This window comes from Phascolarctos cinereus, unplaced genomic scaffold (genome assembly GCF_003287225.1).
Source record: "Phascolarctos cinereus isolate Bilbo 61053 unplaced genomic scaffold, phaCin_HiC Scaffold_1;HRSCAF=81, whole genome shotgun sequence".
NCBI classification, from domain to species: domain Eukaryota; kingdom Metazoa; phylum Chordata; class Mammalia; order Diprotodontia; family Phascolarctidae; genus Phascolarctos; species Phascolarctos cinereus.
Window position 1 is genome coordinate 288,731,990 of NW_027555514.1, and position 19,943 is coordinate 288,751,932.

Here is a 19,943-nt window from a genome sequence, read left to right on the forward strand (position 1 = left end):
GCCCATCAGCTGAGTGTCTGATGCCCACTGATAATGCAGTGTTCGATACACATAGACACCCATAGTCTCTCATCTCTGGAGAGTCAGGAAGACGTAATTTCAAATCCCAGATACTTACTAGTTGTATGACTCCAGGCAAATCAGTCAACCACTCCGAATCATAGTTTACTCTTTGGTAAACTAGGGATGGGGCAGCTAGGTGGATAGAGCACTGGGCCTAGAGTCAGGAAGGCCCGAGTTCAAATCTGGCCTCAGACATTTACAGCTGTGTGACTCTGACTCATTTGCCTTAATCCACTGGAAAAGTAAATGGCAAACCACTCTAGTATCTTTGCCAAGAAAACCACACAGACAGAATTGGCGTGCTTCAGTGCACAGGGTCATGAAGAATAGGACACGCCCAAACAACGAAATCGGGACACCAAGGGACGGTGGAGACTTAGGGGAGGTGTGGACACGAGGCACCTTAGGAACCTTCAAGTGCTATTGCAGTGTGGCTTTTGTTCCTGTGGTTTTCTCAAGCTTAATACAAATCTGTCTTCCCCAAAGCCTAGTGATCTCCACGAGATCATTATAGTCACACACACACACACACACTCACTGTCTCAGTTTTGTGTTCTTTCCATATATGTTGAAGGTGTTGTGTCCATCATTCTCCTGGTTCTGCTTACTTCACTCTGCATCTGTTCATGTAAGTCTCCCCATGCTTCTTTGTATTTTGCATGTTCATAATTTCGACAGGACACTAACATGCCATGATATTCCTGAACCATGATTTGCCATTTCTCAGTTGATGGGCGTCAGACCAATATCCTGGTGTACGGGGCTTTGCTTTTCGGCCTTGGCCTCCTCAGGGCATGTGTGACCAGCAGGGGGATCTCGGGTCAAAGGGTAGGGCCATCTTATTCACTTTCCCACCATCTCTTCATTTCCCATCAACCTGGGCTCCTCTGAACTGCTTTGGACTCTCCATCATGCCCTCACAGACGGCATCATTGGGAAATCTCATCCCGAGAGATCTGGATCTGCTTTGGTACTCACTTCATCGATCCCTTCTGCCCCTCTGATTGGAGGGCAGAATCAAGAGCTATAAAACCTCCATTTAAGGAGGGGCCCAGGCCATCTACCTCTGCCTCCCACCCTCCTGGCGCCTTTGATTTCTCCGTTATACACCCCCCAACCATTGCCAGCCTCCTTTTGTGTACCATCTTCCCCCCATTAGATTATAAAGGCAGACACTGTCTTCCTTTTTTGCACTTGTATCTCCAACACTTCGCACAGGGCCTGACACATAGCAGGCACCTATTAAAAACCAACTACCTTCGTATTAATTCCAGACTCCTTTCCTGACTGGTTGGATAGCTCCACCAACAGGCTGTGCGTTAGAGCCTGTGGCCACTCCAACAAGATGCACTGACCTTTCTTTTGGCACCGTGGTTGATTTGCTGGGTGTGAGGTGAAATCTCTCTATTCTTTGGTATGCACTTCTCCTATTCGTGATTTGGAACAGTCTTTCTTCTGCATGTTAAGAGAGATTTTCCTTTGGGGAATAGTTTTTGGTCTGATATCTGTGTTGAATATCAGGTCTATGTCAGAGACACTTTATGCTCCTTGTGTCTCTTTGATAAAGGAGAGACTGTCTCAGATCCTGTAAGAACCCAGAGACAACAGCTGTTCCTCCTCAGTTTCCCCACAGACTACAAGTTCCCTGAGGGCCAGTCTCCCCAGATGAGTCTGTGAATGTCAAATCTAACCCCTCAAACCAGGGGACCCAGGGCCTCCTCTTCAAACCAAGTACTCTCGCAGTGCTTACTCTGTTTCCCTCAAGGTCACTTGTCTCCCCTTGGAGCAGGGGCCTCCCCCAAAGTCTTGTCTCCACCCTCCTACCCTGTCTTTTGCCAGAGAAGGGGTAGGTTCAAGGCAGGCTGTCGGCATCGACTGAGGCAAAGCTAAGAAGAATGGAATCTCCATTTTATCAATCATCTCCCCAATCTCTTCAGCAGACATTTTGTGCCCATCAGGCCCTGCCCCCCAATTTTTCACTCCCTTTAGATCACAGCCATCACCTCCAGGCGCCTTTGCATTGGCTCTCTGGGCATGCCGCTTCTGATCTGGTCCTGGGGCAGCCGGAAGGGCCCTTGGCATCTAAGCCTCGGTTGCTGCTATCACCACAGTTTTCACCTTCATCTCAGTGGCCTTAAGGGATTCTGTTGGGCTCCAGGTTCCCCAGTGGATGTCAGAACTCCAGCTTTTGTGGTCCCCTTCAGGGTGCCAATCACCATGGAGATTGGCCACCCCACAGTTGCTGAACCACCAGCCTGCACCCCCGTTCCATTGGCTGCATTCATTGAAGGTTATGTCACCGCTAAGGCAGGGGTTACAGGAGTCATGGTCCCTGTCCAGGGTGCTGAAGGCACTGCCTACCTGGGAGGCTGCTCCTGTCCAATTTTCGCCACCGAAGGAGTCTCCTGTACATAAGAGCAGTGGTTGGGACCATGGGCTCTGACACTGAGTAATGCCATCTCCTCTGACCTCCCTCCCACCCTGTCCAGAACCCAGGCTTAGAGTAGGTGCCCCTGTCTCTGTCCAGGCCCTTCCTATGCACTGGTGGGGCTATTGTCGCTGTCTGGGCCCAGGCACCACTGCCCTGCCTGCCCTCTGTTCAGGGTGCACTGTCCCTGTCTGTGATCCTCATCCCAACCCTTCTTCTGTTCTCTTCTATGACCTTCTGGCCACAGAACAGATGACACAAGACTAGGATGGAGAGGCAGCTCAGTGGCTGACCACATCAGGATTAACAAAGACCCTGACAGGTTAAAGCCCAGGGCTGGAACTAGTAAAACATACTTCAATAGGGATAAATGCAAACAATCATGCAATTGGCCGCCAAAACAAATCAATGTCCCAAGTATCAGATGGAGGAGGAACAGGCAGAGATAGAGAACAATTGTTCTGAAAAAGGTCTGGGGGTTTTGGTGAACCACACGCTATGTATCAGTCAGCAATGTGATCTGGCAGCCAAAAAAGGCCATGGCTCAGGCCGCATTACTAGCTTCTGGGAGTAAGGAAGTGACAGTCTCTCTGTACTCAGACCTGGCCAGACCACATCTGGAATACTGCATTCAATGGGCTGCAGTTCAAGACAGTCATAGAATCCACAAGAGGGCACCAAGGATGAAGAAGGACCCTCAGGTCATTGATTAGGAGCAGCTGAAAGAACCAGGGACACTTAGCCTGGTGACTGGCAGGGTCAGGGAATGATAGTTGTTTCCTAACAATGACAGCTGGACCCCTACTGGTCAGGGATGTTAGAGTCGGGATTCCTTTTCAGGCAGGTCCCAGCACCCCTTCCAGCTCTCAGATTCCCCGATTCCCTGAAACTTGTGGCCCCCCCCACCGCCCAATCCTCATCTCTTCTAAAATTCCCTCTGTCAAAGAGCTTCCCAACCTTCGAGTCACTCAGCTCCTCACTGTCCCTCACCCCAACATCCAACGGCTGCTAACGCTTGTTGGCTCTTCCTGCCCAGCCTGTGTTCCCTCCTCGGCACTCCTAGGCTCTCGTGACGCCTTATCCGGACTGGCGCGTTCTCATCGGTCTATACCTTTATTCTCTCCCTAGCTGCCCAACAGACGTCCCTAAAGCTCAGATCTGACTGCGCCACTCTTCCACTCACAGGCTCCTAGTGGCTCCCTACTCTCTCTAGGAAATTCCTCTGTTTGGCATTGAAATGATCAGATTGATTCTGGTTTTTTAATTGGTCCTATTTATGATTAATTTTGCCCTTTAACTGGCTAAGTTATGATTCTTTGTCTCTGAACTTAATTTCAGAAATTTAGCCAGTCCATCATGAGTTAAGTTGAGAAATCCAATTCACTGTTCTGCTCTTGCCTCAAGGAAATCTGTTTCCCTGGAGGAGGCAGGGGGGATGCCAGGGTGCCTGGTCTGGGAGCTTTACACCACCAGGCCATCCTCCAAGGATGCCTGGGCCTTGATGTCTGATCTGGTAGGTGGACTCTGATGATGACCACTTCTTGGTGACAGGGAATGAGGGGGCTGTTCCTAGCCCCTCCTCAGTTTCCACCCAATCATATCGTTCCCTGCACTTCAGTTCTGGAATTAATCACAACAAACTTGCCATTTATAATGTTAGCTCTTCTAGCCAATCATAACTTGTTCCCCACTGCTGAGGGTCTGTTCTTTGGTCTGTCTTCCCCAAAAATATGAAAGAGAGAGAACCGCTCCCTCCTCGTGACTGGTAAATCTGCACTTTACCAATAAATTGATGAGGGTGCTCAGGACCTTGTGCCTCAGTTTACTTTGATTTTAACTGCTGTAGTCTCTAGAGATCTTCACAGGCTGGCTCCCACGTGTTCATCCTCACACCCTGCACCCTCCCCAGCAATCGTGGACTTCGTCCCTGCCTCTGACAGGTGAGATTTGCCTTATCTGGCCGGGAGCCAGACCCCCACGACACTAATCAGCCAGTTCCTCACCGTATTGCAGTGTGCGTGCTTTCCCCACTTTATTCATACTTTCTTCCTACGAGAATGTAGACTCCTTGAGGGCAGGGCTTGCTTACTTGTATTTGTATCACTCAATACATGCTGTCTGTCTATCCATCCACATTTACTTTGTCTTCGCCCCTGCTGAGCACATGGCCTGGCACACAGTGGAGCACTTCGTAAGCACTGGATGCATGAGGACAAGACCAGTAAGGAGGGACCAAGAGGAGGCCATGACCATCTTCAGCCCCATCTCTAGCTCCTTCCAAAGACCCTCCTATGGTGGCATCTCTGGTCACCTTCCTCACCTTTACCTCTTGTGGTCCCCTTGCAGGCTCAGCTCAAGCGCCCCACTCTTACAAGAAGCCCTCCCGTCACTGTATTTGGAGGATTAATAGTCTGACTTCACTTCTCAGTGAAGCTAGTAACGTGGCAGCTCCTCAAAGAAAGGCGTTGTCCTGCGGTGGCATCTAGCCCCGGGCCTGGCACACAGTAGGTGCTTAATAAATGCTTCCCGATTGCTTGATCTGTAAGCACGCCCCAGCTGGCCTCAGTGGCCTTCCTAGACGTAGGAGCCACCGTGCCCCAAACACTGAACATTACACCTCTCATGGCAGCCTACAACTGTATCGGACTGCCAGGTCACACTGCTAACTCACACCAAGCTTCGAGTCCACTAAGACTGCCAGGATCGTTTTCAGATGAAAGGCTGTCTGGTCACATTTCATCTTCTACTTGGGAGGCTGATGAGTAGAACCCAAGTATAGGAATTTATTGTTACATTCTAATCTACAGAAATCTTTTTGGGGGCAGCGAGGTGGCACAGTGGATGCAACTCTGGCCTTGCAGTCAGGAGGACCCGAGTTCAAATCTGGCCTCATATACTTGACACTTACTAGCTGTGTGACGCTGGGCAAGTTACTTAACTCCAATTGCCTCACCCTTCCCCCACCAAAAAAAGTGTTTTTGGATCTTGATTCAATTTTCCATTACGTTAGCTGCCCCTTCTAGCTTTAGACCATCCATAAAAGTAAGAAGCATTCCATCTCTGCCTTTATCCAAGTAGCTGGTGAAGATTCTGAATAGTCTGTGGCCCAGGACAGATCCCTGGGGCACTCCACCAAAGACCTGTAGGAAGGCTGCGCTATCATTACTCTGAGCTAGCCATTCATTTTGAGTATACTGAACCATGTTATTATCTAGCCCACATCTTTTCACTGTGCCATTAATGTCTTTGTCAAGTGCTCATTTAAAACCTGGGTTAATGATAGCTATAGAATTTTCCTCATCTACCAGTTCAGTAAACCCATCTACAAAAGAAGGAAGTCAGTTTAACCTTCCTGGTTCTTTGAGGTCACTGCTTCCTGCTCTAAGTAGTCACTATGCATTTCTTTAAGAAATATGTTCTAGAATCTTGGCAAGAGTCAGGCTCGCTGGCCTGGAGTTTGTCGACCGACTGTGTTCTTTGTCTTTTGTTTTGTGAAAATCAGGTCGTGTGCCCAGAGGCCCCCGGAGCCCCCTCCCCCACAGTCCCTCAGAGCCCTCGGGCTGTGCAGTCTGCCGGAGCTCCTCAGACCCCACTGAAGTCCTCAAGGCCAGGGAGGGGCTCCCTTCTTGTCTCATCCCTTGACCCAAAGCTTAGTCATTTTGGTTCTGCTGTTTTTAGGTCAGAGATCACCTTCTGAGCCTCTCTATGGCCAAAAGAAACACTGCTTTGTTTTTCTTACCCCCCCCCCCAGTTCACCTTGAGCTTTAGCGAGCCTGGCCAAACAGAATGACTCTCTGACCCCCAAAATGTCCTGCCTTATGTCTGGAATGTCACCCCCCCCTTTCCTACGCTCAATTTCTACACATCTTTTTAAGCCCCAAACTGATGTCACCTTCTCCAGGGAGCCTCTGGCCTCTCTTAAGGAATGACCTTGTCCCTCTGAACCCCCTCTGATGTGCTTGTCAATGTAATGCATGGCTCTCTGTGTTTATATCTTAGTATTAATATGTTCGTATAGGTGAACTCTGTATCTCTCCCATGCTAAGTTCCACGGAGCTGCATACAGTAGGAGCTAAATAAATGTTCGCTGAATGAATCTAAAGGATTAAATGTATTAGCATCTAATGAATGGATACACTAATAAATATCTATTGGATTGTCTACGTCCCCCATGCAAACAGGGTCCTGCACACAGCAGGAGTCTAATTACTGTTAGCTGAATTGCACCATATTAGAGAGAGGGCTCGCTCTCTCCCCTGGCAGAGCTGGGCTCACCTGCATTTCCAGAGTACCTGCCCAGTTTCAGCATGTAGAAACTGGAGCCATCACTGATCTGGAAGGAGTCATACAGGGCATGGCGGCTCTCATTTTCAAAGTTGTGTAAGTCCAGTTTCAGCTGGGCCCGGGTGCCGGGCTGGTGCGTCAAGGAGTAAAGTTTTGACAGGCCCAGCCAGTGTTCACCTGCGAGGGAGGGGAAGCCCATCATGGAAGGCCAAGGGGGAGGGTGTCAGCCAGTCTTAGCCGCAGCCCCTGCAGCCATTCCCATGGGTCGCGCTGGGTAGCAGGGAGCCGGCTCCCCTGGCTTGGAAGGGCACCGCAGGAAGGCCCTTGAGGGTGTGACCTCGATGTTCCGGCCACTTTCAGCCTTCTGTGTGCCCTGGCTCGAGTCCTCTGGATCCAGCCTCCCCTCCCTGCCTGTGCTAACCCTTGGGATCTCTACCAGCCCAAAGACCAGCTCTTGACCTGCGGGGGCCAACATCCCACCCCAGACTGGCCCCCCTGGGCAGCCCTGGCTTCCCCTGAGCATGAGCCCAAACCAGCTAGCAGCAGAGCAGCGTGTCCTGCGAACTCCAATCAGAGATGCAGGCTGGGGAGGGGTCACCTGACGGCTGGCACGAGCCTCTTCTAGGGTAGGATTGTGGGTGGGATGTTCTAGATTAATACTTCCATGGGGAATTTTCCACTTTCAGACTGGGCATGATTCTGGATTATCCCACTTTGGCGGAGGATGGGGAGAGATACCTGACATGCTGCATTATTCAGTTCTGCCTACTGGATTCTCTTCAATTATCTGATGCCCTCAACTGTCCAGTTTTGAGGGTGGTTAGGTGGAAGGGTTTGTCCCTTGCTCTAGGGATCATCTAGGTTTTTTTTTCTTGGTGGGGGGGAGAAGGATTGTTCCCTGTTCTAGGGATTACCCACAACTATCTTGATTATTTCCTGGGGGATGTCTGAGTGGGGGGATGGGCCCTGCTCTAGGGTTAAGCCCCACCGTTTCCCGGCAGGCCCCCCCCGAAGCTGCCCCGTGGTGGTGCTCCAGGACACTCCAGCTTCCTCACCTTCCACATCCCCAAAGCCATGATTGTACTCCCACCAGACCCGGTCGAACGCCAAGGGTTTGCCATTGCCCCCAGTCCGCCTCTGGAAGACTGTCCAGCCGCCATCTTCTCCCATGTCACAGTAAGCCTGATGGGTTACAAGGTTCGTGGAAGGTGAAAGGGGGCATTCCCTCCATCCCACAGATTCTTTTAAGCAGAGTTATCTCAGATAGGTAAAGCTAGGGGTCATCCCTGACTCCCAGAAAAAGGGCCTCTTCACCCTCCGGCTTTCCTCTCCTTTCAGACTTCCCAGATGCAAAGGGCCTCCTGACATCTAATTTGCTATGCCACACTTTCTCTGCCTCCAGTCCTTTTAGAGATCGGGATGGAAAACGCGTCCCATTTCTACTGCACTCCAAGGATTAAAAAACTCTCCTCCCAGGCCCCTGTGAGGAGGCAGGGCAAAGAATACCACTCCCATTTTATGGAGAAGGAAACTGAGGCCCAGAGAAGGGAAAGGGCTTGTCCCTTCTCTCATTGTCCACAGCCGGACAATGTCGGGGCCCCTTTGTCTGAATGGCCCCACGCATCTAATCAAGTCTACCATCCACCCTGCCTTTCTCTCTACTCACCTTTCACCTGGACTATGACAGCAGCCTTCTGCCTGCCTCCAGTCTCTCTGCAGTCCAACCCACTGTCCACTCAGCTGCTAATGGAGCCCCCCCAGGCAAACGGAACACCCTTCCTGACCCCTCAGCCTTCTTCCCCCCTTCTCCAGGCGCCCCCATTTCCGCCTCTGGGCTTGGTCCCGAGTGGCCTCCACCTCTGAGCTTTCCCAGCTTCCTTCCACACTCAGCCCCTCGGAGACCTCCCTCCTTCCCCTGTGTGTGACTGCAGGTGCTAGGACCTCATCTTCCTCATTAGAATCTATCTTCTTGGAGGCAGGGACCTTGGTTGTGCCTTTTTCTGTATCCTCAGTACTTAGCACATAGCAGGTACTTAATAAATGCTGTCTGACTGACCCGGAAGGCATCAAGGGCCCCCTCTGGCCTGATGACATACACGCCACTGGGGGGACTTTGGGTTGTCTGTCCAGATCTGGGAGCAGTCCTTTCCTGCAGGGGACAGAGAAGCAGAGCTGAGCATGGGGTTTCTGAGGACCCTGCCCAGAGGGGGTCTACACCTGCATCGTGTTCACAGCCAGCCTCTCTGGCTCTCCAAAGCCAGGGGATCGGAGCTTCTGTTCACTTGTCTCACGTCAAGTCAGACCATCAAATATAGAGTAACCAGGGCCTTCAGAGGCCATCTCATCCAGCTGAGGCCCAGAGCTAGGAAAAGACTTGCCCAAGGTCATGCAGGGAACTCATGGTAGAGTTGGATTCCCACCTGGGCCTCTAACTCCAGAACTAGTAAAGAAATGGGAAACGGGTGGGAGTCAACCCTGGAAGGCTTTCTGGAGGAAGGGGTTTTGGAGGAAACTGGAGTGTGTATTAAGGAAGTTGGACAGGAGTTACCATCCCAGTTAAGCAGAAAGCTCATTGTCTCTCATGACCCAGACTCTCCTCCCCCTCCCTGCCCTGCCCTCTGCAGTCCCATGTCCCATGGGAGAGGGCCCAGCTTCCCAGGGAACGGTCACCTCCAGGGCTGTGGCTGGGCCTAAACCTGGGCTTGGGTTCAAGTGAAGTGACAAGCTCTCATCAGGGTCAGGCTTAAGGTCATGGTTTCCTGCCACCCTAATCCTTTGGATTCACTGCTTAAAAGCTGAAGGATTCCCAGACAGCCCCACCCCAGCCCAGGGTCCCAGCCAGACCTTGACTCTTGAGCTTTGCAGCATTCACCAGCACCTGGGGAAGGAGCAGAAACATAAGCATCCACCGTGGCACTGCCAGCCCGGGGGAACCAGCCATCGCAGCTGGAAGTGGTTAGAGAAGCTGATGCGGGTTCCAGGAATTCCAGTGATGGCCACTGCCCCACAGTGGCACAGGCTGCCTTGGGAGACTGAGAACCCACCTAGGTGCTGCAAGCACAGAGCTTAACCTGCCTCCCTCTCACTGGAGGGGCGGTCCCAGCTGTCCCCCAGCTGAAGCTGCTAAGTATATTTGAAATCAGGTGGGTGACTGGGGCCAAGGCACTTCCCCAATTCATCCTACTCAGACTTAGTTCATCACGGCCCATGTGAGGCCCTAGTGAGGTAACGTCTGTAAAGTGCTTTGTAACCCTTCCAGCTCTGTAGGCATGTTGGTGATGATGAAGGCAGCTGGGATGCTCCTTGTTTCTAGATAGTTGGGGCAGCAGGTGGTACAGTGGATAGCATGCCAGGGCTGGAGGCAGGAAGACCCGAGTTCAAATCCAGCCTCGGACACTTAGCTGTGTGACCCTGGGCAAGTCACTTTACCCTGTTTCCCTCAGTTTCTTCATCTGTAAAATGAGTTGGAGTGGGGCAGCTAGGTGACACAGTAGATAAAGCACAGGCCCTGGATTCAGGAGGACCTGAGTTCAAATTTGGCCTTAGACACATAACTCTTACTAGCTATGTGACCCTGGGCAAGTCACTTAACCCCACTGCCTAGCCCCCTAAAAAAATGAGTTGGAGAAGGAAATGGCAAACCACTCCCAGTATCTTTGCCAAGAAAACCCCAAATGGGGTCATGGAGAGTCAGATACTGACCAATGACTAAGCAGCTTTATTTATAACAGCCCTATGGAGGAGGTGGGGGTGGGGGGGAGGAGGAGAATGTAGATATTACTCCCATTTCATAGATGAGAAAACTTACCAAAGAGCTGCTTCCACATGGGTGGATTTGAATACAAACCTCTTGTCTCTAGGCCCTGTGGCCTGCCTAGACCCAAATAGCAGGAGGTCACCCTAAGGGCTTCCTCATGACCCAGCTGCCCCAGCTGGCACAAATCCCAGCAGGGTGAACAGGTGTGTCCAACCACTGGAACCGGCCACAAGAGATCCCCAGAAAGAATAGCAGGGATTGAGGATTTCACTCCTGACAAGTATGGAGAGCAAGGCTGCAGGTTTGCCTTTCCAGTAGTCAAGTGACTACTGCTCAAAGTGCAGGCCGGCCTCTCTTTCCCAAGGTCCAGCCTTCAGCGTATGAAAGACAATGAGCGTTCAGTCAAAAACCAGAATAAAATAGAAAGAAAAAAGAGGAGTTGAAAGGGGAGAGGTGACAAGCATTCTGACCTGTGCCAGTAGGACGGGGGAGGGACAGAAGGAGGTGACATAGAGGAGGAAGGAGTGAATTCACCAAGCCAGATGTCATCAAGAGAAGCTCTAGCATCACTGTCTGTTAAGGAGATAGACACATGGGAAGACATCTTGGGACCAGAGTGGGAGATGTGGAAAACATTTGGGTGAAGGTCAAGGGAGACACCGAAGAGGCTTGTCTTGGAAGTACACTACAGACCACTTGGGCAGGAGAACGTGGAAAAGGTGCTGAAGAAACAGGTCATGACCTAGAAATGAAATCATAAAAGAGAAGAGATGGGGCTCTTCTCTTGCCAAGAACCAGCCATCTCCACACCACGCCATTCTGTCTGCACCGCCAGTACTCCTTTTCCAGCTCCCCTTGGGGGCTTGTCTTCCTCATTAGAACGTAAGCTCCTTAAGGGCACTGACTACCTTGCTTGTACAGTATCCCCAACACAGCTCAGTGCTTGGCACATCTATCTCTCCTGTCTTCTTTTATCTCTCTCTCTCTCCCCATCTATCATCTCTATGTCTCCATCTATCATTTCTCTTTATTTCTCCATTTATCATCTCTACCTCTAACATCTTTATCTATCTCCCTGTCTCTCTCACCTATCTGTCAGATATCTATCTAGTGATGGAAAACTTCAGTTATCTAGGAGTCTGTTGAGACTATCTTTCTGTCCAAAAAACAGCTAATAAATTCTTGTCTTGCCTTCCCCCTTCAATCAACGGAGGAAGCAACCAGCAAGAAAGCACTGACTGGTGATAGGGAAATGATGGAACCTTCGAGGGAAATATCTCCTTAACTTGGAGTAGTGGAGAAGCAGAGGAAAGCTGCGTGTAGCCTGACGTATACCCTGCATTTGGGGGGAGCAGATTTCAAAGGGTACTGAGAGAAGGTGGGTGGAATTGGTGGGGATCAGAATTCTACAGGGGATGTCAGTCCAAGAGGGATGGGTTTGAACTCAGGTCCCCCTGACTCCAGGCCCAGCACTGTATCCACTGTGCCACCTTTTATTTCCCCTTACTTTCTCTATCCAAGAGAAGGTTCTCTGTACTGGAGAGAACAAACAAGACCAGCAGAGAAATGGGACGTAGTGAGCCGGCACCACGGCTCCTGCTGATGAACCCAAGTCACCAGGCCCTTGGGTACGGAGACGAGTCTGTCAGAATGACTGTGCTATGCATCAGGGGCCTCTGAATAATGTAGAGTAGGACAAGAATCGGTACTAGAGAAGGATGAAAGTGGTCTTGATTTTCAGAAGATGGAAGATCACAGAGCCAGTGAATTTGACTGATTCTGGCAAAATTCAAGAAGTACCAAAGTAAGTGTCGGGCCACTCTCGGTGATTGCCGAAAGACTGTGGGGATGGGAGAGGAGCCCCAGCTTTTTTTTTTTTTGAGGCAGTTAGGGGTTAAGTGACTTCCCCAGGGTCACACAGCTAGTAAGTGTCAAGTGTCTGGTCTGAGACCAGATTTGAACTCAGGGCCTCCTGATTCCGGGGCCAGCGCTCTATCCACTGCGCCACCTAGCTGCCCGAGCCCTAGGTTTGGAGATGGGCGAATGTCACAGTTTTCACACCAGAAAGAACCAAGAGTCTGCAGAGTAGAGGCCACCGAGCCAGACTCCTGGACAAATTCCAGCATGCATTTTTTCAAAGGTGTGGTTGGTGAACATTGAGAAAGGGAAACAGCGATCACAGAGAGTCAGCAGGACATCATCGGGAACACGTTGCCCTGGCCTAACCAGAATTTCTTTTCTGACTGAGTTACTCAACTGGTAAATCAAGGCATGGACAGAGGTCCTCATGACAGCCTGTTGTGGGCAACACAACAATGATAATAAGAGCTAACACTTATGGTTTCAAGTCTGCAAAGCACTTCACGTGTCACCTCATTTGAGCCTCACAGTAATCCTGTGAGGTAGGTGCCATTATTATCCCCACTTTACAGATGAGGAAACTGAGGCTGAGAGGTGACGTGACTTGCCTAGAGTCTCACTGCCTGAGACAGGATTGGAACTCGGGTCTTTCTCACTTTGCCAAGCTCAGTGGTCTACTCACTGAACCACCTAGGTGACAGAATCATACAATCTCAGAATCTCGGAGGTGGAATGGATGTCCGAGGACACTGAGTCCCCTCATACCTCAGCGAGAATCCTCATTTCATGGACAAATGGCTAACAAGTCATTGCTTACATCAATCATTCAAGCAACAAGCATTTTGTTAGGTGCTTCCAATGTGCGTGCATGTGTGTGTGTGTGTGTGTGTGTGTGTGTGTGTGTGTAAAAACAGAGAGAGAGACAGAGATGGAGTCGAGGGAGAAAGAGAGAGAGAGGAGACAGAGAAAGGGGGAAGGGGGAGAAGAGAGGGAAGGAGGCCGAGAGAAAGAGTGAGTGTGGGCCCATTTGGGGGATTTCGGGGATGGAGGAGGGGCAGGGCCGCAGTGCCTGTGTAAAGACGCGGAGACCCGGCTTGGGCTGTGGCGTCTAAGGAACAGCAAGGCCAGGCTGGCTGGGCCTTGGCTCGTGAGAAGGGGAGGAAGGGGTGATAAGCCTGGAGAGGCGGCCTGGGAAGGGCTTTCCAGGCCTGCAGGCAACAGGGCAACAGTGGAGGTTCCAAGACCTTCGTGCCTCCCAAGACAGTCCATCCCTCGTCAGGGCAACTTCTGACGACGGCAGCTCCTCTATCTCACCTAAATCTGCCCCTTGGCAGTTCCCCCCACTGCTCTGCCATTGGGGCCGAGAGAAAATGAAAAGCTCATGATTCCTCCTGGCCAGCAAGCCCTCAGTTTCTGAGTCTGCCTCTCCGACTACACGTCCCAGGTCCTCCCCTCCTCAGCGCCTGCCCCAGCTCCTGCCTCCAGCGGGAGGCCAGGTCCCCGGCCCAGCACTGTAGATGCTGTCGGGCTGGGGCAGGCTCAGCAGTCACTTTTCTGGGGCCGGGTCCCCCCGCCCGTCAGCTTTAAGGGGACTGGCCCACCTCCCTCCCAGACCTATTCCTGGACCGTGCTAAGTGTAGCCACAGCCTCTCCATCCGGTGGAGAACTTCACGTTTTTTCCTATTAAATTTCACTTCGGTCAATTGAGCGCGTTCGTTTGTCCCTCTGGATTTTGACTCTGTCATCCCACACGCTGGCGCTCTTTCCCGATTTCCTATCATTTACAAACCCAACAGCTATGCCTTCTACACCCTCCTTCGAGTCACTGACAAAAATGTGAGTTGAGCCCAGACCCCTGGGTCCTCCATCAAGGCTTGCCCTCCAGGTGACACTGACTCAGCCTGGCTCCCGTGGGGGTCTGATCACTGGAGCCCCTCACTGTCCTGTCATCTGGGCCCTGGCCACCTCATCTTGGCCACGAGCGCAGCATGAGAGGTCTTCTCAAGTGGTACGTCCCGAAGCAGCCCACCTTGCCAGCATCCCCTCAATCTGCCAGGGGATTCCCTGGACCCGTGGGTACTGACAGATCTTACTCTGCTGGGCTGGCCAGCCCCACACACGGTACAATTAAATGCAGCCAAAACCAGATATTAGTCCCAGCGAGTCATCATCAATAGCTTAATGTAAAATTAAGTGGTGTTTATAAAGAGCTTAGCACAACGCTTGCTACAGAGCGCTTCACAAATGTGTGTTCCTTTCTCTTCAAGTCAGCTCGGAGAGGGGAAGTCTCTCGTGGAACACCCCAAGGATCTAGGTTTGGTCCCGGGCTATCCAGCATTTTTATCAAGGTCTAACTGTATAGCTGGCAAGCTTATCAGATCGACGGGTGACAGGAAGCTGGGACGGAGAGACACCATGGCAGATGACATGAAAGATGGCAGACACCATGGGAGAGACACTAGTGTGTGGGGTTGTACCTAAGAAGGTGCAATTTGAGAGGCATAGCCTGGCACTGAGGTTCAAAAAGTCAGCCCTGCAAGACAGCCTAGGAAGACGGGCCGGAGCAGCCAGACAGCATTTTGTCTAGAAGAGAGCTGGCAGCTGGGTTGGATGATCAGCTCAAGAGGTTAGCAGTGGGATGGGGCAGCTGAGAGGACTCGTGTGAGCTCGGGACACATGAGGAGACCTCTGAGCACCCAGGACAAGAGAGGAGAGGGTCGCACTGTCCTCTGTCCTGCTTAGACCCCAACTGGGAATACATGTTCAGTTCTGGATGCCACAGATGGGAAGGAGGTCGAAAAGCTGCCCAGAGGCAGGTGAATAAGATGAAGGCATTGTTAGGACCAGCTGTCACAGCTCAGGCTGTTGAGCCTGGGGGATAAATGAGGGCTGTATTCCAGAAGAGGGCTCTGCCTTGCTCTCTTGGTCCCAGAGGGTGAGCAGAAGGTGTAAAGGGACAGAGAGGCCTAAGCTTGAGGTCAGGACATCTTTGCTCATAATGAGAGCTGTCCCAGAGGGGAGCAGTCTGGCCTGACTCAGGTGGAAAAGGACTTGTCAGAAATGGGCCTGGGATGCTGGAGAGGGGAATCTCCTCATTCAGCTACCAGTGGGATGCCTCTTGGGTGAGATTTTGAGGTTCTCTGAAGTCTAAACCAAGCCCTAACTACTGAGGAGTGAACCCTAGGCCAGATGGGTGGGTCGGGGTCCTAGGACAGGAGAACTGGAAGGGACCTTGGGGAGTATATGGTCCAGCCCTCTCCACCACTCCCCACCATTGTACAAGTAAGGAAACTGAGGTCCCAAGAACACTGGGACTTGACCAAGGCCACAAAGCCCGAGGGGGAAGGAGATCTCATCGTGTCTGCTGGCACATAAGGTTTTCAGCTGTGCCATACCATGAGCTGTTATTAGCTTACAACCTGACAACCAGAGCCAATGACGAAATCAGTTGAGAAATAAGATAGCTTAGAACATGGTCAGCCTTTATGCGTGCAAAGCCAAAGGAAGCTATGAGCCCACTACCGGTAGGCCCTCAGGTCGCTCACTGGGGGACCCCTATTAGGCCTGCCTCAAGCCCGGCCCCTCCTCCGGTGCTCACCAGCTGGGGGCCCCGAACTCCCTGGCAGCTAGGCAGAAGCTGGAGACAATGCCTTCCTGGAGTGCTGAGGTGGGGAAGGAGAAAACGCCGAGGTCTGGGAAGAAAACGGGGTGTGGAACATCTGGAGGAGCTCCGGCTAAGGAGCCAGGCCAAGGGAGAGAAGAGAACTCGGACCCCCTGCAGCTGTGCAGCCAGGACAGCAAGCATGGGGCCCAAGGTCCCGGTCTTCCCAGACAGGCACTTACCCGCCTCTTCAGCGTTCCCAGACTGATGGGTGGCAGAGAGAGTAGGATGAGGACAAGGACAAAGCTGACCTGTGTCACCGGTGCCATTGTTCTGGGCTGGAGAGATGGAGGCGTTGTGGGTGCTGAATACTGACACCCCTGGGCCTGACTCCATCTGGAGTCCCCACTGCCCTCAGTGAGTCTGCGTCCCCCTCTCTAAACCCCCATCTCCTCCGACCCTTTGCCTGAGCCCCCAACCCCTTGCCTCAGTCCCCATCCCCCTCTCCGAGCCCCCAACCCCTTTCCTGAGCACCCTTTCCCCTCTCTGAGCTCCCATCCCTTCAGGGCTTGGCTTACATGAGCTGTCTCCTGCCTCCCAGAAGCCAACTTGCCCCATTCACCCTGGGGCTCGGGCTGTTTATGCCTCTTGAGAGAGGGTGGCACCTGGGGCGGGACAGAACGGCCCCACTTGGCTTGGGTGGAACTTCCTCCCCCACAGGCCTGAGTGCTGTGTGCTTGGGCTGGGCCCACACACAGTCAAAGAGTCTTTCTTCCTCTTCCCTCTACCACCTTTGAGTGAGCCTCAGCTTCCCCATCAAGGCAATGACCTTCCTCCGAAATGAGGGGTTACAGGATGTAGGCATTCTTATTCCCACCTTACAGAGGGGGAAACTGAGGCTCAGAGAGGGGCCTGCCTAGAGTCACCAGGGAGCCATCCTCCAAGTTAGCATTTGGGGATCAATCCCCCTGCCTATAGAGCCCAGGCCAGGCCCATCTTGAGATGGAGTGGAAAAAAAATGTTAAATACAACCAAGTAGATCCACCCTACACATGCTCAGGCCTTGGCCTTTGAATAAGGCACAAGTTAAGGCCGGAAAACAATGGCAAACCAGCAGAGAAGCCACCTCCTGGCTGCACCTGCCCCATCCTCACTCCCCCGCCAGACTTCTGCTTCGGCAATGTCCCACTCCTACAGCGCCAGGCCTGCTCCCAAGAAGCCTGCCCCGATGCCCATCACCTTCTCAGAGTTCCATTCCATTCCATCGCACTGATCATGGTACCTCAGGCTAGACTTTTGCCTCTACTCTAGACTGGGAGCTCCCTGAGGGCAGGGCCGGGGGCTGTGAAGACTCACAGGGTTTGCCTGGTAGTGACTCCTTGGGACAGCGTTGCTGCCAGCCTTCGGCCACGGTGACCTCCCTCCAGAGAGATCTTTCTGAGACCTTGAGCCAGCCTCCAGCTTTGCTTTTATCCTCTGCGTAGACTCTGAGCTCCCTCCCGGCTTCCAAGGATGTCTGTGGGATCCTCTTCCCATAGGTGGGTGAGGGTTGGGCTGGGATTGGGGAGGAAGGGCAAACTCTGGAAATTGTCAAGAACAAAGGTGGCCATTGGCCAACCCGAGGGGTGTGCGTGACCAGCTGTGTCTTCAATCCATCCCCTGACATCTCTGCTTAGCTCAAGGGGACCCAGCCCTAAGTCAACACAAGCATCTCTTGCAATCAAGCAGAACCAGGGCTGGGTGCTGCCCTGACTGAGGGGCACACTGGCATGGGGAGGCTGCGCCCTGGGGGAACCCTTACCCCGAGGTAGGCAGTGCTGGGGCAACCCCTGGCTTGAAAGGACAGTCTTAGGGGAGGTTCCAGCTGGGGAAGACACTCTAGGGGCTCCTCTCTCTAAGGGAAACAGGCAGGTTGGGGAGCCCCAGGGTTCTGACACAGGTGGCTCTCAGGCCATGCTTGACCAGTGCTACAAGGACATCTAACCTAGACAGAATGCTTTGTGACCTCCAGAGGGCCAGGCACTGGCTCTGGCCGGATCAGCGCTCAGTACAGGGCAGCGGGAGGAACGGTGGCAGGCCAGGTGTTACACTGGGGGGCCTTTTTCTGGGACCACAAAGCCCCCGAAGCCCCAGTAATGCGCCTTCTCCTGTATCCCTAGCTGCTGAACTTGGGGTTGGTCTTCTGGACACACCACCCTCCCTCTGATCCAAAGCATTCGTCTTCCCCAACGAGTCCTCATCTGCAAATGAACCTGGGATGCAGCTGCGGCCTGGACGCCACAGCTGAGGAAAGACGAGGGCCAGAGGAGGCTGGGGGTGGCGAAAGGCCTGCAGACCAGGCTGTAGGAGGAAATGAGAACTCTCAGTGTCCAGCCTGAGCTGTTTGGCACTGGGCTTTTACAGAGGATTCCTGGGTGGGCCAGCGCCACCGAGGCTCCTTCTGGCCTGGTAAATCAACAGGCACTCATGAACACCAACTATGTGTGCCATGTACCATGCTGGCTGCACACACATGGAGGGAAACGGTCCCTGCTCTGCAGCTCCCAGCAAAGGGCCCACCTGGGACTTTGGGCTGGCAGAGCTCTGCTCCCCCCATCAAACCCCTCCATCCTCCTGAGCCTCACACTGCTTACCTGCAAAGCGGAAGTGCTGGCCAATGGTGAGATTTTAAAAATGACTCAAAGCCATCTTAATATTTAAAACGACAGTGAAAGAGAAACATTCTCTGGCTGCTCTGAGACACAGACACACCTCTCTCTCTCTCCCCTTCATTTTACTTTGCTCATAGCCCTACAGACTGGGGGGGAGGACTCACCCACAATTCCTCAGGGATGAGAGCTCACGGGATTTTGAAGAAGCAGTTTTAGGGACAAGAATGAGGGTTTGGGACCGATGCTTCCCAAGAGTAGGGTTGTGTTAAAGATGGTGGAGGGAAGCTACAACTACTCACATGCTGTTTTCTTTGCGAAGGAGAAATGACCTTTAGCTTGGGAAGGAAAGGACAGAAATGGTAAATGAGGAAGAGAGGGCCTAGGGAAAACCAGCTGCTCTTCGTCATCTGCTCTCTCTGATAAGCATGGATCTCACCGATCGACACGCAGAGAGAGATGTCCAACGGGCAGTCATTGGCTTGGCACTGGTCAGGGCCAAGGAGAGGTTGCAGTCACCCTTCCCATCTGCCCCTCACCACACTTCTACTTGGGCCATCACCTTCCCCTCGTCCCCTCCGGGGCCTCGGCTCTGTTAGGGGAGCTTTTGCCTTCTCCTACCAGCCCCTTCCCACTATTCCTTCCCACCTTCAAGCACCTCTTTTAAGTGTTGTCTTCCTTTTCTGGCGTGTAAGCTTCTTGAAGGCAGGGACTGTCTTGCTGCTTATATCCCTAGAGCTTAGCACTATGCTGGGCACACAGTAGAAGCTTAATAATTGCTCTTTCTCCTCTGCTCCAGGTAGAAGTTGAAGAACGGGAATGAATGTCTGCCCAGCAGAGCTCTTCCTGCAGGCTCACAGTCTTCCTGCTTCCACTCCCTCCCTCCCCATCTCCAGTCCCGAAGATGTTGTACGGTCAGCTCCTGACATCACTCCCTCACACAGAAATCGTCTACACTCCCTAGGCACGGGGATGTCATGACTCTCACATGAACTGGATTCAGTGAGGCAGCGCTGTCGTCAGCCTCAGAAGGTCCAGCAGCAGGACCACAGTCAGGACGACCAGCGACACCAGGGATGCAGGGGACGCCCGGCCAGGCTCTGAGCGCCCCACCGTGCCTCCTTCTGCCGCCTTCCTGTTGGAATAAACTCTTCTCACCCACCCATGTGCTTGGGGTAGACATGCCCCTTCATCAATGGGTCTGAGGATCGCCGGCCACCCAAAGAGATGGCTTTCTCGGGGTGTGGCTGCTGCACATGCTACAGCTTCTTGGGACCACCAGTTTGAGTCAGGTGACCAGCT

General features: G+C 52.5%; 1 protein-coding gene across 1 annotated transcript; it reads right to left on the minus strand.

The window, feature by feature from the left end:
- Window positions 1–1,243: 1,243 nt before the first annotated feature.
- Window positions 1,244–19,443, minus strand: LOC110205926 (microfibril-associated glycoprotein 4-like). The gene is given in 9 exon segments (XM_078147974.1): window positions 1,244–2,468; window positions 6,767–6,952; window positions 7,831–7,957; window positions 8,832–8,882; window positions 8,884–8,924; window positions 9,620–9,653; window positions 16,236–16,331; window positions 16,572–16,658; window positions 17,350–19,443. Coding segments are annotated over 9 exon segments (1,125 nt in total). The 5' UTR covers window positions 17,530–19,443; the 3' UTR covers window positions 1,244–2,145.
- Window positions 19,444–19,943: the final 500 nt, after the last annotated feature.